The sequence below is a fragment of the Ammodytes marinus genome (genome assembly GCF_949987685.1).
Source record: "Ammodytes marinus genome assembly, chromosome: 13".
In the NCBI taxonomy this organism is placed as follows: domain Eukaryota; kingdom Metazoa; phylum Chordata; class Actinopteri; order Uranoscopiformes; family Ammodytidae; genus Ammodytes; species Ammodytes marinus.
Window position 1 is genome coordinate 3,964,210 of NC_137217.1, and position 20,704 is coordinate 3,984,913.

At 40.3% G+C, this 20,704-nt stretch overlaps 1 protein-coding gene across 2 annotated transcripts in view; it reads left to right on the plus strand.

The window, feature by feature from the left end:
- grik2 (glutamate receptor, ionotropic, kainate 2) overlaps positions 1–20,704 on the plus strand; it is a gene marked incomplete at both ends in the record, with an annotated part of 229,510 nt that overhangs the window by 94,772 nt on the left and 114,034 nt on the right. For both annotated transcript variants that reach the window (XM_080039407.1, XM_080039408.1), the window contains 3 exons: positions 5,958–6,139; positions 13,577–13,630; positions 14,536–14,709. In XM_080039407.1, the coding sequence (XP_079895533.1) occupies positions 5,958–6,139; positions 13,577–13,630; positions 14,536–14,709 (410 nt within the window). The remainder of the gene's footprint in view (positions 1–5,957; positions 6,140–13,576; positions 13,631–14,535; positions 14,710–20,704) is intronic.

Here is a 20,704-nt window from a genome sequence, read left to right on the forward strand (position 1 = left end):
CAGTGCACATATGTTGAACAGTTTAATACGTTGCTGAAGACTCACTTTTGTTACATTGGCCTTTAACACAAGTTGAGACTTTGACACTCCTAACTTTTTTTTCATATATCTAACATGTTATTTTGTATTGTATCTTGTACAGCACTTTGGTCAACTGATGTAGTTTTTAAATGTGCTATAGAAATAATTTTGACTTTGACTTTGATAAGCATGTTGGTTAAAAACAGTAACACATCCCGCTTCTTCCCCTTGCAGCACATCTGCGTCTCCAACTCTCACGTTTCTCTGAGGTAAAGGACGGAACGTAAAAGACGCTCCCGTTGCCATTAAGACCAGCTACACAGAGGCGGTGCTATCGTGCCAACTCTTTTGTTATTGACAACTTTAGCAGAAAAGGAGCCGGTCCAGTAGACTAGACTAGACTAGACTACAGTGCTATGTAATGGAAAAGCACCATATGCTGAAGGCGTCTACTCAACATGGAGAATTTGTCAGACCATGATGGCCACCTCAGTGAAACGCTGGGAAGGACTAAATGGGTCAGCATGAGTCCATCTGTCCATGGGTCTGTCCGTCTGTCGTGAGCAGTTAATCCGATACCGCTGACTGATTTTGTTCTCAGATATAAGGAAGAGCCCTTGCCAGTCCTTTAGTGATCAAATCACTACATTACTGAACTATGTTGCAAGTCTTCTCTGATAATGTGTTGAGACTGCAATCATCAAATTCCCTTTCCCTTTGCCCAGAGAGAGAGAGATAATGAGAGTTATTTGATTATGCAGCACAAAGGAATGGCATGAATAAAGGATGCCAGGAAGCGAGTAGCTGAATGTGTTAGTTGATATATAGCCAGTAGTCAAATAAGAGTTTTTCATTTCTAACATGGCCGTGGCTACCGTCATTCCTCCGTCACGTTTTGGTTCTTTCCCTCTTTATCGGAAGTTGAGCCAGTTGAATTACATGAGGAGTTTGTCAACATTATTCAGTTACACATGTGTTATATTTACACGTATTTTACAGGCTAATAATGATATGTCACATTGTCGTTTAATGCCGAGCATTGAAAAATGGTGTATTTTATTATTTAATTTTAACAAGGAGCCAGCCACGCTAGCTGGCTGGTGTTCTGCTTCTATTCTTTATGTTAAATTAGGCTAGATTCTTCTCAATCCAGCTCTGTAGAGTCTACAGTCAGACCCATGTCTTCTTCATAAGCCATGGTTGTGGGAACTCCGTGACACAGCTTCAAACCTTTGTAGTCTGGTTTATTTATATTATACACTGCGGTGTTTCTCTGACCAGCTGAGATGTTGTGAACCACAGCTTTGTCATGCCATTGTTAACACATCACTGCTGGAGTCTGACAGGTCCACATTCTGGGGATATTATCATCGTCTGTGTGCAACAGAGTATTTGATTTAATTAAAAAAACAGCGACTGGCTGCTGACCCCGTAGCAGACCGCAAGTGGCTTTCCTACAGTGAATTGCACTGATCTGGGAACAGGAAGTAAACAAATAATAATGCCACAAACCAAACAGCTGGGGACGGTGGGCCTGTAGGCAGATAAACAGGAGACTGCTATGCTGCAGATGGAAGGACAAATATTGGACTAGTGTTTAAAATAGCCTCTGATCCAGTGAGTGTGAATTTACTCTAAACAGCAAGATATAAACAGTAGTTTGCTTAACAGTAAACATGGCATGCGTTACGTCTTTGACTGGATTTTCAGCACCTGTTTCTTAAAAGGATCTTAGCCTACCTGATATTATTTCCTTCCATATTGTGAACACTGTAAATGTGTGTCGGTCAATGGTGGAAACGCTCACTTAATAATCTTTTCTTTTGATGATTATTCAAGATAAAAAAAAATCAAATCAAATGTCATTCGCAAATTTGGAGATATAAAAAAGAATCACAAATACTGAGCTTTGTGTGCTTTTCAGCCCAATAACACTGACAAGCTGTCTATTTTACATAACCGTCTGACTGGATGTCTTACAACTGTTTACAGCTTAATACTGACAAAATGGAGGTTCTTGTTTGTTCCTCAGACAGTTTTGCTACCAAGATTCCCCAGAGCACATATCAGGTTATATTTGATCAGGCTATCCATTTCAATATGCATATTTATAAATCAATGATCTTTCAAACTACCTCAGATACACTGTAAAACCCAGGTCTGTACCACAACTTAAGCTGGAGGTGAATTTTCACTTTGACTTTTATATCATCCTGCCTTGACTAATGCAATTCCCTTTTGACCTACCTCTGAATCAACTACAAATAATAATGGTTTGGATTTATATAGCACTTTATGTCCTAGGAATTCAAAGCGCTTCACAGGGTTCCAGGTTCCATTCATTCACACACAGTCATACCGGTGGTGCTAAACTACGATAGTAGCCACAGCTGCCCTGGGTCAGACTGACAGAAGCGTGGCTGCCCTTCCGCGCCAACGGCCCTTCCGATCACCACTTCAAACATAAAGCAGTCCTACACATTCACACGAGGCAAGGTGGGTGAAGTTAGCCTGGTATTCCCAGACCTGCCACTAGGCGCTGGCAAATTAAATTTGCTGCGCGTGTTGGTCTGGACACGCTCCGTTGAAGCTTATCAAGAAAGCCAGAAATCTGGCGGGCGCGCCAGAGCCCCTTATATGGTACTCTGGGGAGGACGTAACCGGATGACGACAGTGACGTGCATGCGACGTCGAAGCCGTGATAGTAAACATCAGAGATGGCTGCGGATATGTTGTGTGAGTTTGAGACTGCTTTGGCCTCGACCCTTAACGATTTGGAAGACGGCACTCAAATCTTTCATTAGCAAGTAAGTGGAATGTTCTATTTTGCCGACCGACAACGGCAAACGTTTAATTTAACAGTTTAACAGCTGTTCGCTAAACGAAAGGGGCTTACGTCGCCTTGTGCATCGCTCTGATTGGTTGTAGTGCTATCCAACTGCGTGCAGTGGCATTTGAAATGCACGAGTAGGAGCCGCCCCTTGAGTTGGAAATTACTATTGATCGTCGCCAGACCCTCTATCGTTCAAGATATCAGGGTCTGGATTTCCAGGCTAGGGTGAAGTGCCTTGCCCAAGGACACAACAACCATGACACAGGTGGCAGGGAGGGAATCAAACCGCCAACCCTTGGATCATTGACCGACCCGCTCTACCACCTGAGCCACGGTCGCCCCAAATGAACCAGAGTGCTGCTGGAAATGTTTGCAGATTTTGTAGTACTGGAACAACCACTTCAGCTTTTGCTTATGAAATTGCAAGAGTCATATTTCACACTGCACCCCTAATAATAACACAAAGATGTATTACAGCATTTTACCAGCAGATGAAACATTATCTTAGTGTTAGTCTCAACCTGAGACAGCAGAAACCAATACAAACACCCACAATATGACACAAAGGCACTGCATTTAACTGTTAATAGTCTATGCATTCATCAAGCCTATACAATGCATTTCTATATTCTGTAAAATGATCTAAATGGAAAAAATATGCAAAAAGGGGGAAAACACAGAAATTGCATAAACTATCAAATCCATTCTACAAAAATTGCTAGCTCTGAGTGTGTATTTGACATTTTACTTATCCTGCCGCAAAACACAAACTTGCTTTATCAGCTACAGAGAACAGAATTATTGAACATCACAGTACAAGCTTATCTATCAAAATTAAGATGTTTATGATATGATTGGGTTGAGGTCGCAGTTCGATTTTCCCTCTGCAAGGTTGACTTCCCCAGATATATTCTACAAACCACAGTAAGTGGAGGAAGGATCAATTGTGAGCACAGAGTCAATGTCACCTATTTTGAAGGATGAATGTCGGCTGGTGTGCAGTATTGACTGGTGGCTTTGTGCGGTTGTGTTTGTGCACAAAACTATTTGTATGATTGGATCGAGGTCCATTAATACCGAGGCGATGAAGGGCGGAGAGACTGTTTAGATTTCATTGTGTATAATATCAGAAGGACAAAACACTCAAAAGAGATGGTAGAAAGAGGGACTAGTAAAGACAAGTCTTGTTTTTTTAGACAGACGCTGCGTTCCAAATCACATACTTTTTCTTTTTACTACATTACATACAAAAGTACAAAGAAGTTTTAGGGCCCTTGAGAGAAAAAAAAACAGATAATGAAGTTCTTTTTCATTATGTTGAGAAATGTCAAGAATAAAGATGAATACTCCAAAATGCTATTGGAGTTAGCGGGGCATTTTTATATTTTCAGCTACTACAATTGATGTGCATGTATTGGGACATCCTAAATCTTTTTTTGGCATACTAAATAGTAGGGAAGTATGGGTATTGGAACGCAGGGATAGATTGTCTGACAACAGAAAAATAGCCCTGCAGCTTTATTATCCTCACTTTAATTTTTACCAACATTAGCAAACGAATGAGGAGAAGTTGTTACCTCGATTACTGCGGAAAGGGAAATGTTGGTGTGCATTTTTCATGCTTGTATGAATAAAAGGTCAAACATTTTCATTTAGGTGTTTATTTGATTAAACCTGGTCTGCCTGCATCTGCATATTTCCGCTCTACGACCTCTAGCCTACTTAGAATTTTGTTGAAAAAAGGCTGTATCCAAAAATGTTCATTAAAAACTGTTGTCAATTGTAATAAAGATGTTAACTCTGGCCTTATTATCCAACATCTAGATTTGATTTTTTTTTTACACATTTCCCATTAATTCAGGATGTTTCCTAGAAATGGGCATTAGCGGAATGTATTCAAGACAAAGGGCAGTGAAAATATGATTGTTTTAAAAAAGTTGTCATGTGTATCACTTTACCCCAGCTACGGGGTAAACTGAGACAGAACAGAGAAATCAAGGGGGTAAACTGATCCACTTACTTTTTCCACTCTGACACTACCATAACAACACATGTTGTAACAGTTAGAATCCTGACAGCGAGCTTAAAAACCAAATATTCCAAAACCAATGTCGGACTAGCAACAGAATCATGGGGTTTGGTCAATTAAGCAAAACATTTTTCTTAACACTTGAAAGTAACTCTGATCAAATACAACCTATCATTCATATTCAATGATTAACATTCAAATGACAGATAGAATCAGTTAGATTAAAACACAGTCTGGGGGTCAGAACACAGGACTAGACCCAGCTGTCATTTTCCATCTTTTGAGTCTTTGATTAATATTTTTATGCATTTGTTTTATTGGGATCATTCATTGAATAAAGACATAATACTTAGTCTATTGATGTTAAATGTCACTCTCCTGTCCCCCACAAACATACGTGCCAAACCATGCCCTTGCTGACACCCCTTCAACCATCAACCCCCACCTCCAGCCCACATTGTCTTTTGTCTTATTCAAACTAGTCTCCTTGCTACCTCAAATATAATGGATCCATTAAAAGAGGGCACAGACACTGTCTCACTTTACCCCTCAGCATTTGTCTCACTTTACCCCACTGCCACAATTTGAGAAAAAAACTACCTCTCTTCAGTTATCATCATAACATGGTTTCATATGTTGATAGTTCATCAACATGTATGATATAAGTTTTTCTACCTGAATCAATTTGCTTTGGCACAACAATCGATTAAGTTGACAGCAAGAACATGTACTTTTACATGGAAAAAAGACATTTTACAACATCATCATGAGGTCCTCTCTTTCATGGCCAAGGGGAAATGAGAGGGGCTTGAAAACATATATCTCACATGACCAAAAATGTGTTCCATTGCCTAGATACAGGGGGTGTCTCACATTACCCGATGTCTCACATTCCCCCGTTCTCCCCTGTGTACTTTGTATTAGATATTGCCACATTTGCACATTTATTCACCTCAATGCCATCATAGGAGCAGGACTGCACTGGTTGCAATTGAGCAAACATTTTTTTTTTATATTCTTGAGGTGGAAAGAAAGCATTAATATATGTTTTGGTTTCTTTGCTTTTCTCCCAAGGTTTGATTCGGTTGCAAGAACTTATAAAGGCTCCGTCCCGCTATAACATCAGGTTAAAGATCCGACAGCTGCCCACCGACACCAAGGACGCTAAGCCGCTGCTAAAGGAGATGAAGAGGGGCAAGGAGTTCCACATCATCTTTGACTGTGGCCACGAAATGGCTGCTGGGATCCTGAAGCAGGTGTGTGTGTGTGTGTGTGTGTGTGTGTTTTATATTTTTAGGTAACTTTACACACTGATGTGGCGAATCAAGTGTACGCCTAATCTGCTCCCACAAACAGGCTTTCCTCGCTCTGCTGTGGTCATTTTAAGTCACTCATTTCGTAGAGTTTCTGGTAAACAGAGTCTGCAAAAAGCAGTTTCTCTTCCGTCTTCTTGGTTGCCAAGGCTACGGGTCCCCACAATCTACTATCTGATTGGCTCGTTGATAAAACAAACGATGCTGACGTCCGGGCCCCCTTTCTGAAAAGTTGAGCGTTTTTTCATTAAATTCGGACTTTCCCAGGGTTACAAACTGTTTACGTGTGGTCACGACTTAATTTTTTTAATTTGTATTGCATAATAAATGCTTATTGTCACATTGTGCTCAAATGTAGTGTCCTATCTAGTCTTCTGGGATACTTCTTCTCCACATGATGGAATCCATTTTGACAGACTGTAGAACACACAAGCCTTTTATCTTGTGATAATGGCACATTTACAATGAGATCACAGGGAAAACAATGGTTGATATATCTCATGATAATAATACCATTCATCTCAAACCATGGGCTTTGCGATTTTGAGATGATGATGATCACAAAATGATGTTGTGATATTCTGCATAACAACCCATCAAAGGATGTTGAGATGACAGGATTAAATATAGTTTACGCCAATATGAATATTTACTACAATGTACTCGCTGGCCAGCATCACATGAAACAGACTATTCCCAACTGTTTATGTGTTGTTCAGCCTGACAAATTGGTATGATGGTGCATTTAAGCGCTTGTTACAATCCTAAGCAAATTGATCCATGAAATACATTGGAAACATATTAAAGAAGACAATTGTGATTTTAGCATTATTTGTAATTTCCCATGATTCCCAACGTCACACATGGTATCTGTGCTGAAACTATCCCTGCGTTCCAATACCCATACTTCCCTACTATTTAGTATGCCAGAAAAAATATTTAGGATGTCCCAATACATGCACTTGTCAATTGTAGTATTCTGAAAATACATACATGCCCCACTAATTCCAATAGCATTTTGGAGTATTCGTCTTTATTCTTGACATTTCTCGACATTATGAAAAAAAACTTCCTTATCTGATTTTTTTTCTCTCCCGTGGCCCTAAAACTCTTCTGTATTTTTGTATTTAGTGTAGTAAAAAGAAAGAGTATGTGATTTGTAACTGTGATGGAACTGAAAAAACAGCTTGTCTAGTGTACGGGTGAGAGTTGGCAAAAATACCAGATGACACAATGTTCAGAGTAGAATTAGAAAGATCTTTGAATTTGTTTGCAAACAAGAATCAGCAACTACGACTCTCATAGGGAAAGAGCAGAATACTGACTGAGGCAGAGACAGTCTCCTCAGCCAGACATATTGTTCATTTTCTTACATACATAGTTCTCCGGAGCCATCTAAGTCAAAACATGTATTCTAAGTCAAAACATACATGCCCTTACGCAGTTTCAGTATCTCAGAACATAACAACCTTCAAGATGAGGTCAGGTCAGAACTTTTATTGATTAGCGTACGTTTATTTAGATTAAAAATCGCACTATTCTATATAAACACATAAGATTGATTATAATATTATGACTGTAATATTAATTTCCATAACAGAACGCAGGGTATGTCAAAAACAAATGGATAGTTTAATATAGAACACATATTAAGAAAAATATGTTGTTATCCATACTGTGAGGAACCTCGGTTAGAGTATTTTTTCTGATTTTCTTTTGCGAGCCGTTTGCAATATGTTTCGTGTTCCCTCCGATCCATAGGAATAATTTGTGTGTTTGTCCACGCCAGTTACACAGTAAATTCCCCAGTGTTAACTATGCAGTGTAAAACTCCATTAACTCTATCTGAGTTAATATAACAACAGCTGGAGTAGAATGCCTCCTAGTGTTGGTGTCAATTTCGGTAGTTAAAAGACGGGGTGTAGAAAGTACTCTATAAGGCTTTAAATAACACTATACAGTGTATTTTTAACTCTATTTTGAGTTAATTTAACTCTAAAATTGTAACACTTTGAAGAGAGTTAATTTAACTCCAATTCTGAGTGGGACCAAATACACTCGGAAATGGTGTTAAATTTAACTCTTTTAGTGTTATTTTAACACTTCAAAATTTACTGTGTATAATACACTGCCAATACACTCTGTTGAAACTACAAAGGATGAGACCGTTTCTACTCTGTATAGATAGATAGATCGTCATTGTAGATTAGCACAGAGCTAGCCTTCTTTATCATTTTCTTTAGTGTATCGGTCGCTTTCAAACCTGCCTTGTTTGGTTCCATTGAAACAAAGGTAGAGAGTAGTGCGGAACGAGTTCTCTAAACCAGCTACGCTATGAATAATGGGATTGATTCATTATGGATCTGATCAGCTGGGGTCTTTCTGCAATGGATAACATTTTCTCAACGAGAAAAGTGGGCAATGGACAAGCACCCTGTCCCGATGGTACTTTGCGGCTGGATACACCTGGGACGCGTGGGGGAGTTGGAACCCGGTGTGTCTAGCAATACTGTCCGTGGAGGATGTGGAAGATATTTACGTTATTGGGATTATGGTAACAGGCTTCCTGCTGTTTGGAGTTGGCGGATTCCTGTTCTACCGCAATGTTAAGAAGGCGATGGCAGCACATCCGTGTATTGAAAAGCTGCCTGTTATTGAGGGCTTGTGCCGGGCTATCAATGCACAGACTCAAGTAATATGCGAGGTGAATCGTAAACTGGAAGTGATTCCCGGATTTATTCGTAAAGTAGATGCAATCTGGGTGAATATGGGTAGGCCGTGACACGTGAAAAGGCCACTGGAGTTCGGCTATTTTGGATTATTACTACCACCAGTGACTCTAAGACCGGTTACACATTCCAGCGCCAGTCTCAATCTCAAAACAAGTTCGCAATCTCTCGATTCGGCTCCCCACACCGACCTTGGAGGTGTTATCTCTTTTCTCTCCAGGATGTTTATGCAGAAAGACGCTCTGCCCCCCTCCTTCCCCAACCTCCTCTCCTGTGAACTCTATCTGTGGCTGGGCCTCGAGGTCGTCTCCATGGACTCGCTCATACCACCTGGCACCTGAAGACTCCCGTTGTGTCTGGACGGAGATAGAAACACGGAACACACATACACACACACGTAGACACATATCACACATGACCCTGACCACTCAAGCCCTCTTGAATCCGACCCCCTCTCCCTCCTTCGTTGCAGTCCGGATGCTGCTGGCGGGGTGCGCCTGTCGGCTGCGTGCGCCCCCTGGTGCCTGTGCTGCGACTCCTACCGTCCCATAAACCCTTAACCCGTCCCTTTAATGTGCAAGTCTACGTGTTCTATTTGTCTGTGGTGTTTATCATGTTGCTTATTGTGCTAAGGTGGTTTTTTTACTGATCACACACTGCGCTCCCATAAAGAACGTAGTTCGAGATTGGCATTTTTTTTACCTGTCTTTCCCTGTTGTTCTCCTTTTCCTTCTATAAAATAGGAGCGTGGCGTAAACTAGACGAACCTACAGTTACACTCTCTCCTGTCCACCCATGTTATTGTCACTGTCTTTCTATGTTTCTTGGCGGGGTGTGAAACTGAAATGAAGTTTCGTTGTTCTGTAACGGTGCAATGACAAATAAATGTGATTCTGATTCTGATTGGGGAAATGATATACTTCCTTTAGTTTTCCTCTGAAGTTTTCCTGCGTGGAAATTCTGAACTTTTGTAGAGCAATTCAGGAAGTATGTTATTGCTCCGCCCCAGAAACATCTGACCAATGAGAGAAGAGAGTGTTCTCACATGGTTTTTGCTGCTGCAGACAATCCCTGCATTCTGAATCGCATACTCTTTCTTTTTTCTATTCTACATACTACATCCATCGATAAAAATAATCTAGTTAGGATGCAGTAGGCATACTATTGGGACATACTTTTATATCCGACGCATCCCAGTTTGTTTTACTATGGAGGCTCCGTCGATGTGACGTCACTTCAAGTTCGTACTGGATTATGGGTCAGAATCACCCCAAATAGGATGCTGTTTTCAACACTAAAAATCTTAGCCGGATGTAGTAGACATCCGGGTCTTTCTAACCATGCTAAATCTGTCCACAAGAATCGGGACGTCCTAAATCTTTTTTCTACCAAACTAAATGGTAGACAGTATGCGATTCGGAACGCAGGGATAGTTCCCCTCCAGAACAGAGACATAACGTTATGACATGGCTGTCTGGCCCATGGAACACCAAAGCGGTTCTTTTCACATTCGCTGGTTGAACTCATGGTGAACCAGCACTAGCACAGTCCTAGAACTAGAAACGGGTTCCTGGTGGTTGGAAAATGGATAATAAAATTAGAACATAAAAATAAGGAAATTGGCAGAGAAGATTTGTCAAGTTTTTTATGGGCTCAAAACACAAACTCAACGCTGCTGCTCATCCCACAAATTTATTTTCCTTACAAATGTGGCACCATTTAAAAAGGGAAATAAAATGGCTTTCCAATGTATAATTTTCTGTTTTTTCGATTTAGTGCCAAAAGCATTGTTTCAACAAAGAAGTACTTGGCCAAACACAAATGTCTTTACTCTTTGTGCTAAATTGAGTTTTAATCTCCTATGACGGTACATGCGCTTTCAGGGGATTTTAACTATAGATTTAAGAGACATAATCTTGTGTAATCTTGTTAACTTGCTTTCAAAATGAACATTATTTTCACTATAGCTTTAGCGTGTACCCTTCAGGGGGAAAGGTAACTTGTACATTAAACTCCGGCTGTCTTTGCTCAAATCTTCAAAAACGATTTTTCGGGGGCAGCTCAAGATTTTGACATTCATTTGAAAATGAAGCAGCATTCACATTTCCCCTGCTTCCAGGATTGATCAAATATTAAAGACAACATAAATCATCCCTCACACTCTGTCACTCTCCTAGGTCAAGGAATCCTGTTTTATTACATGACATTGAATTGAACACATTGAATTTATCAGCCATCAGCAAAGCAATATTTAGGGTTCAGACATTAAAAATAAATCAATTAGAACATTAAAATCAACAGTCAAGAGAAAACATCTATTGTTGCAGTGCCTATGTGGTTTGCGAAACAGCTTTAAGGCCAGGCCAAGCCCCAACCTCAGCGATTTTTACCAGCATCCAATAAGGAAGTGACACATTGCAATACCTTCCGGTGGCCACTGGGGGTGGTACCAAGACTGAGCAATTTTTCTTTGACTCACTTGTTAAACAGGCCTTTTTCACAGTTTTATTATACCTATTTATAGCCTGGTCAACACTGAGGTCGGGTGAATTTTTTTCTAGCAGGCTAGTTTTTATTCTTTTCGGCAAGAGGAGTGAGGCGGAGTAAAAATCTCACAAGATGGCGACGCGCATAAACCAGGATTATTGGATGCCGTGTGAATAACTGAGGTCAGCCCGGATGCTACATCCATTTTATATACTATCTATGGGCCAGGCACAGGCGATTAGGGTAACATTTTTAACTCAAAGATATCATCATGAAACTTTGCCAGTCATTCTTAGATGTTTACTTGGATGTGTTCTTGAAAAGAGTAGTTTCATTTTTTTTAAATCAAACTTTCAAAGCGAGACCTATTGTGCACAAAGAGGTATAGAAATTATTGGATTCAGGCGATTTTCACAATTCATGATTCATGTGAGAAGCTGAAGCTGAAGATTTCAATGATACAACAATATCACAATGTTTTTTTTTCCTTTCCTGCGATAGCTTTGATTTCTGTCTTTTAAATTGAACCACCACTTTATCTGTACAGGATGTGTTACTTTATTTATTCATTCCCCTTGCCCATAAGTGACATAATAAATAGAACATATATAAATGGGTTCTAAAAGACACTTTTCTGTATCACAACCATGAGAAAATTGCAGCATGTGAGTTACCCGTGAGAGGGCCGGTCCTCAGACGGAATGCTGAAGGCTTTATCCAGTTTTTTTTTAAATTGTATAGCCACTATTCCTTCCAGTCTGTTTAATCATCCTCTCCACACACTCCTAATCTGTGATTCATATTAGTTTAGTGACTCCGCACGGCAGGCAAGAGTCTGACACCACCATAGGAGCACACAGCCAGCACACACACACACAGTCTGGCAGATAATATATTAATACAGAGGAAGGTGATACTAGTTTTGAATATCATCTCAGAGGTACATTTCTAGAGACAGATTGCTGGGGTAAATGAGTAGATATTCCCTTTGGAGAACTAACTACAGTCACTTGTAAGTTGGGCAGCAATCGCAAAAAAAGGTGAAAAATGGTCTGACTATAACTGAAAATGGAACAAGTCAGAAGTGAGGGGGGAAAAATTATGAATGATGTAATCTAAATAACATTCATCTCATCAACCTAACATGGATAATGGAGGACTTTTCCTCCCTGTTCATCAATGCAGGGCCCATCATTGTAACTCCACAGATGTATTTGTCTATTGTGATACTTTAACGGATCCCTTACTGAGAAATTGACAGCCTTTTATATATTTTCTAGATATACTTTGTAATAAAATAAATAATTCCCTCTCAGAAATCAATGTAATATTTAAGTTTGAGTTGGATGCGGCAGTACTATAATTCCACGAAAAGAGCGAAACCTACGATGAGTTGATCTACTTACAAATATTATCTTTGAATATACACCTGTAGTACACCAGCACATGTGCTATTTGCTCGATGTACTACTAGTGTTCGCTAGAAGAACTACAGTTCCCATATATTAAAGGAAATTACCATAACAACCTTACTTTCTGTTTCACTATATCCTGCCTGGCAATGGATACATGGCACGCACATCGTTAGTTGCAGAATTGTCCAATATGGTCTTACATCTTTTTCCTGGGTGACAGTGTCAATACAGTCTGTCCTCAGCAGAGTTAAATTTCACACACACATAACTAGCTGGCTTCTGTTTTTTCACCCAAAACAATTCAAATAAACAGCGGCTCACACAAACCATCTCCTGTAGCAACTCCACCATTTACCAGGGGTCGTTTACTCAAATGTGCTTCTGACAATGTCCCAGATGTCCCACATTTATGGAATCATGCATTATGCTCTAGATTTCTCATGCCAAATGTATGAGACTGAGCAATATTCTTCTTTGCTTTATTTAGCGTGTTTCTTTTCATATTATATTGGTGGTGGGTGTTTGTTATCTCTGAGCCCCGTGGCTACAGCAGAGTAGCACAATATTCTATGCCTCATCACATTACATGGTAATACATCCAGTAATACAGTCACACAAACAGACACATGTATGTGCATGTGTGCATAAATATGAAAACATTTCTTCCTCTCTACAGTATTCATTTCTAAATCTCTCCGTCTCTTAATCTCTCTCTCTCTCTTCCTCCTTCTGTCACTCTCTTCCTTTAGGCTCTGGCCATGGGGATGATGACAGAGTATTATCACTATATCTTCACCACACTGGTAAGTAGAGAAAGAGAAGAGGCTTTGCTTGCACAGTGGTTTTGTCATCAGATCTAACTCCCAGCCCCATATCCTTATGATTTGTTGCAGGCACAAAAAAATAAAAATGATATGATGTTGCTCTTCCATTTTCATCTTCCGGGCTTGTCATTGTATATTCATTACCTCAGATCATTCTTTTACCGCTGTAATGTGTTCTCTAGAACAAAGATCAAATCATGTGACATCAAGATAACTGCTGTTCTCTTCCCCTCGATTGCTTCATCCTTGTGTTTTTCCTTTTCTCATTTCAATTCGATTTCAATTCAGTTTATGAGGGGACAGTGCAAATTAATAAAACACATGATCATACATGGGTTAAAAATGCCAGAATTAGCCAAAATGCTATGTCCCCTGACATCAATGTTAAAAGAAAATACAATTAAACAACATGAACAGGAGGGAACCCCAGAGCACAGCACAGGGCATCACAGAACAAACAGAACTGACTGACTAAGGTAAAACAACACAACACAAAACACAACGCACCACTGAAAAAAACTAAACAAAATAAAAACATAGTGTGTTGACCACATTCACAACAAATGATTTGACATTGACATTGTGCTGACAATGTTAATGCTCTTGTTCATCCACCTGTCTTTGATCTTCTCTCCTCCTTTTGTTTCCCTTCATCATATTAAGTATTCTTCATCATCTGTTTATGTGTGAGTGTTGCATTGTTGGTACTGCTATCAACACATCTTGTAGGCCCGCAAAAAAAATTATTCATCTTATTTGATCCATTTGTACTTATTGCACCGTGGCTCGGAGAGAAGCGTATTTTTGATTCCTCTGTATGTCTAGAACACATTGCAGTAACATTGACATTAAAGTTGACCTGACCTAAATCATTCCTTTCCTAGGATCTGTTTGCGCTGGACGTGGAGTCTTACCGATACAGTGGTGTGAACATGACGGGCTTCAGGATCCTCAACACTGAGAACAGCCAAGTGGCCTCCATCATAGAGAAGTGGTCCATGGAGCGACTGCAGGCTCCCCCCAAACCTGACTCTGGTCTACTGGACGGCTTCATGACCGTGAGTCCACATGGAACTAACAATGAATGATTGATTGATTCCTACATATGAATCCCTTTCTACAGTCAATCTGCAGCTCGCTCCTGTCATGCTGTAGGGGAGAACGGGGTTATATGTCACAGGGGTTGGTTCAAGGTTCAGGGTTCAAACTCTGGAATTCCTTGTAAAAAACTTTGTTAGAGATGAAGTGTCATGACATGGCATTCATCTGCTCAGTACACTTTGAGGTTGTGTCCCACTGAGTATGTCGATGAGAGCAGTCTCCAGTTTGACATCTCAGGTCCCTTTCACAAAAAACATACTACATTGTTGCCTTTTAGAACTGGTCCATGTTGTGTTGATGCCAGCTTTTACGAATCAACCATGAATGTATTGCTTATTTTACCATATATTCCAGGAATTGTGGCGACAAAAGAAAGGACTGCTTTAGATGGCTCTACCCGCCAGATGGATGCAAGGGGGAAAACAAGTAATTGGAGCATAGAGGTTTGACAGGGTCTTGTACTGTTTATGGTGTGAGTGTGCTCTCTGAGCCAGCATAGATGTATGTACTGTAGAAAGAGAAGTGTACCTGCTCTATGAGACAGCTGAGTGACACATTTCTAAAACACCCCCGCTATGCTTAAAAAACTGCTGGCGGTGTCAGAGCCTTGTTGCTGCAGGCCTTTTAATTACCACTGAAACAGGGATGGATTGAGTCATTTTAGGGCCCAAGGCAAAAGAAAGGCAGAAGGCCCCTAACATGCCCCCCCTCCTTCAATCCTTTGATCTAAACTTATTTATAAGTCCGCCTCTGCTCTGAAACACTTAGTTAGTGTACAATCTTCCACGATAAATGCTTGTCCACTTTTGTATTCTGGTTTTACATAGCATAGCAAGTCATTTAAGACATAAAGCATTGTTCTGGAAATAATACATTGTGTTAGGGCTGCTGTGCACTGACTTCTCTCACTGGAACTTCCCAGCGATCTTGAAGAAGTCAAACGGAAAAACGTGTCTGGTGCCCCGCTTGGTGAGGCCTGGGAGTGATAAGAAGAGTCTCTGTCAGTATGATCTCAAACTTCTGTGATCGGAGCACGCTGCCTGTAATAACTCTTCCTCTACTACACTGATTCCCATACCGCACTTAACTGGGAACTCTGCCAAAAAATGTCAACTCACAAGGGACAAGAGAATGGCAAGGAAAAGAGAGCGATATGGAGGAGAGAAATAAGAATAAAATGAGCGGGTTAATGAAAAAGTGAAGAAGACGCCGAAGGACGGATAGTGGATGAAGGGAAAGACTGGATTGAATCAGAATCATTGTGTTTTATTCGACTGTTTAGGTGTAAGGCCTGCTTGCTTGCTTTGTCGGATTCCAGTTTGAGAGCGCTAGGCTGCAGGCAGCTGCAAGACTGTTGGGCTGATGGCTTTCCTAAAAGAGCCAGAGTCTTGCTGAGTCATGTTTGTGGATTGATATCGGAGAGTGGGTGTTACTCAGTTTAAGCCCCTTTTGTTGGATTTGTGGCTCAATCAATACCATTTGCCCACTTGAGACCTGCAATGTACGTGTAATAACTGAACCTTTTTCAAAACACACGCAAAGCTCAAGAGAGTGCATTTTATTGCTAAAGCAGCTTCCAGCACAAGCTGCTTCATGGAGTCATTGTGTCAATGAGTGAGTTCATAAGACGAGGAACAATACAACATCTTCCTCATTAGCCATGGGGCCAATACTGATTTTAAGACCAGACATTTCAAAATAACACATTTGAGATACCGTGAAACCGGGGTATTTTTTACTTGCCTATTCCTCATCATCTTAGGCTGTGTTCGAAAATCTCTACAAACATCCTCCCTCCTACATACTTAATATTACTGTATACTACATACTGTCTACTGGCCTTAGTGTATGCGACCCTTTAGACTATCTCTAAATAGAGTCATCAGGCCTGCATAGCCCCGGTGGTTATATTTGGATCAGCAACAGGCGTAGATTTATGTGTGTGAGGAGTGTGCTGTGACCCTGGCTCATCAGTGGATTAATGGGCATATGAGTCTGGAAGGGTGGGGATTGATTCATTAGACAAATGGCAATCAGTCAGCGGCTAATGCATATTGACATGGTGAAAGGGTTCCGTAAACATTTGATTAACGGCTCCATTTGTGCGCTATATTTACGGTTTTGTGTGCTTAAGTAGTGAACTGCTGATGTGCTATAATTTATGGACCAGTGCAGATCATGACAGATTACACCAAGTGGCCATTGAGACTGGCCCTCTATTTCACACTGCTTCTCCCCTCGATACCATTGTTTCACATTTAGTGATTGAAATTGCAGTTTGAACAGTGTGTAGCATATTGCAGAATTAGAAAAAAAAGGCGGGTTCGGAGCCAAAAGTTGATCTCATGTTCACATTTTTTAAAAGCTGACTGTTGATTGGGCAAGAACTACAAAATGGAAGATGCCGTCATAATAGCTGTGTTGCATTGTTCAGTTTTTTACAACACCCTTCTGCTTGAATATAAACTGCTCCCATAATAACGATTTTGTCTTTGCTGTTGGGTCAGTTATACGACAAGAATGGATGGTTCAAGTACATTAAAGTCAATGTCAACCAATCGCAAGGATAGTGATAAAGAATTTTTTTACTATGTGTTTGAAAAATCCCCTCCATTCCTTCACTCATTTACTGCTCTATTTAGGATTTATGCTCAGTTGTTAATTCTTTAGTGAGCAGTTAGCTTAGAACTCAATGTATGAACGATCGTGCATTCCTTTTTGCACCGTCACCGAGTCCTTATTAATAAGATGAGCCGCATTGCATCATGGGATTGTTAAACCAAACTCCCTGCATAGGCCACACAATTCAGAAACTTAAATAAATTGGGTGATGGTAAAAGTGCAGTAGGCAGTAAACAGGGGAGAGATTTCAGACATGGCCTACTGTATGCACCAGCCAATTAGGAATAATGTGCCAATTCATTTTGCTGTCTCATTTCTGTCTTTAGGTATCTAAAGTCATTTTTCAAATGATAATTGCTGACTTTATATAAGAGCACAGGTGTTGTTGTATAAAGTGTGTAGCAAGGTGTGGCTGAAACTTCTGCTATTGATGATGAATGTGCAATTAATCCACACTGTGAGCGATGAAGTTACACCATTAGCTGGTCCAGTGTTGGAGCTTCCCCATCAGAGGTTTAGCCTGGTTCTACCAGACCATCGTACTTCATTTCATTACAGAAGGTCTGGAATCGCTCAATTGACAAACGTTAACTCACTTGAAGGCGGGTGTCTGTTGAAGTTTAAAACTATTGGATCTGCCCAGTGCCACTCTGGATCTGCCAACCAACCATGTCATGCGCCGGCTTCTGAGCCACTCCTTCTGTTCGCTGATTGGACCGGCAGAAATCTGTGCGGAGAAAACCTAAGAATGTACCGCACACCCAGACTGACTACGGAAGGGAAATGAAAATTGAGCGGAAGTAGTAGGCGGGCAGTGCCAGGCTATCAGAGGTTGCTCTCTCAAAGTGAATATATGTGAACAGTTCTCAGGAGGCTTTTACCACTAGATACAACTGCAGATTAAAGCTATAGTGCGTAACTTCTGTTGCCCCCAATGAGGAATTCTGAGGAATTACAACAACACTCTCTGAGCATCTGCATGAGTGATTCATCAGTGACCGCGCATTGATGGTATACCTTCAGCTTTACGTCCAGGTTTTTTCTTAGCAGTAGAACGTTTGTAAACGCTGCCATACTTTGAAATACAGAGAGAGTTTTGTGGAGCTGATAGGCTTAATCAACTTTGTGTCAACTCATTTAGCGATGGCTTGAATGTAAACAAGATTGATTTATATATATTTTTTTAAACGCACTATTACTTAACATTTAATGTCCAGGTATAGACATGACCTCTGACTATGCGTGTAAACATTTTGACAATTTAGCTCACTGACCATGATCTTATACACATATCCATAGTCCTGATAATTTGGGAAACTCATGGAAGCCTTGTGGTTTACCTCTTAAAATAATCCTTTGAGGTAGGCTTGTCTTTTACCTCTTACTGTTCCCTGGATGGCCTTTGTGCCTCTCTCCAGATTAAGGCTATACCATTGAAGCATCTGAAATCAGAATAGTCAAAGATTATACACTGACTGTAAAAAATTAACTATTTTATGGGTTCCAAATTGACAATGTATTACACTTGAAACAGTTGATATATTAGGCTTCAATTCAAATGTATAGGTGGCATGATATGATAATCAGCTCCACTGCATCAGCTCTTAACAAGGAGCTAAAGGCTATCCACTAGCTAAAAACAACCAGTAGGCTACTACTCTAAAGACTAAGACTCTAAGACTCACTAATGCTCAACACTGTTAGGTTTGAACATACATGGACTCTAACATGCGCTTAAGTATAAATGTTTGAGCTAGTTAACTCATCCTCACTGATAAACAATATTCTAAAATCACATACTCACTTAATAGACAGGCTGCTGAGCATTAGTTTAATTTCAAACATTATCTAAAGCCACATTTTAAGAGTAAATAATTGATCAGGAACATATTACCTTAAAATGTGTAGACGCTCCACTCGATCAATGCAGAGTAGACCTAATGCTGGACTTTTTGTTGATGCGTAGCACATGTCCTTCAAAGTTTGTCCTATCTGGAATGGCTCATTTCAAACTAATGTTCCTGAAAAAGGCCGTTGCCCGCCCACTTTCCAAAAAATACTGTAGTATACTGTAATTTAAAACATTATCATACTGTTAAGGGCTTCTGAGCTGTCTTTTCAAATGTACCTTCCCACAATGCATTGCTAAGAACCGTAATACATGAATACAGTAAATTACTGTTAAAATTTGGCCGTAAATTAACAGCAATTGCTTACAGTGTATAACATCCGGTCGAAATGTTTAGTGTTGAAATCAGCACGCTTTTTGGGCGATCCTGATTAGCTGTAGTATGTAGAATAGATTTTTTTTTAAGTATGCGATTGGAATGCGGGGCGAAGTGTTCTTTCCGACATGTTTAAAGGTGAAGTAATTTATTTATGTTAATATAAGTGTTAAATTGCTCTTTATTCATACAGTGATCACTTACATAGTGTGCACGTTTCATAAAGCCGATCTCTCAGTCACCTGCTCTGCATGTAATTGGCAAATAAACTTTTTGGGGATCCCGAAACTGATATCCAATCACAAGAGAGAACGCTACAAACTGGCAACCGTCTCACTGCCGGTGCACACGCAGAGCGACAGCTGGGTGAATGTTCATGTCTACAATGGCGGAGCAGGTAAAACTCCTTCCCAATGTCTGTTTTGATGGTTTTTATCATGTTTCATCACACTTGTGGATCTGAGATGATGCTAGATAACTCGCTGCTTGAAGACCGCAGTGCATTAATGTGGTGACGTAGGGACGAGGGAGGGGACTGCTAACTGCAGGAAGTTAGCTAAACCGACCATTCCGCTTACTGAACCTTTAATTTAATTGTTCCACTTCTCATGCTGCTGACCTGCATACTCAAGTAGTGTCTTTACACCCAGCAGACTACACAGATAAAGCTTTCACTGAAGTCCCCAAACTGCCTACTATGTTCCATCAAATCATGAAGATAATTGCATAAAGGTGTTTGGTGGTCGGGAGACAGTCAGTGTGACAAACCAGGTAAACTATTAGCGGACGTCATGCCATTATGCTGCCTTCAATTAATCTGTAAGGCAGAGAGAATCCGTGCCCTGAGTCGTGGCTTAACATGCGCGACGACAGTGACCTTACAAGCTTCCACGCTCATTACCATAATGTCTCTTCCTTGTTAATTGGGGAAGCTGCTTGTCTGATTCATTGTGTGCCCCTGCAAAAAAAAAAAAAAAAAAATTGAAACAGGTTCAAAAAAACACTCAGGCATGACTTTAATTTCTGCATTTATCTCTTTGTCATAAATTGTAAAAGGTGGAGACGTTAACATTCACCCTTAGCACTCTGGCTGACCTTTTAGTCT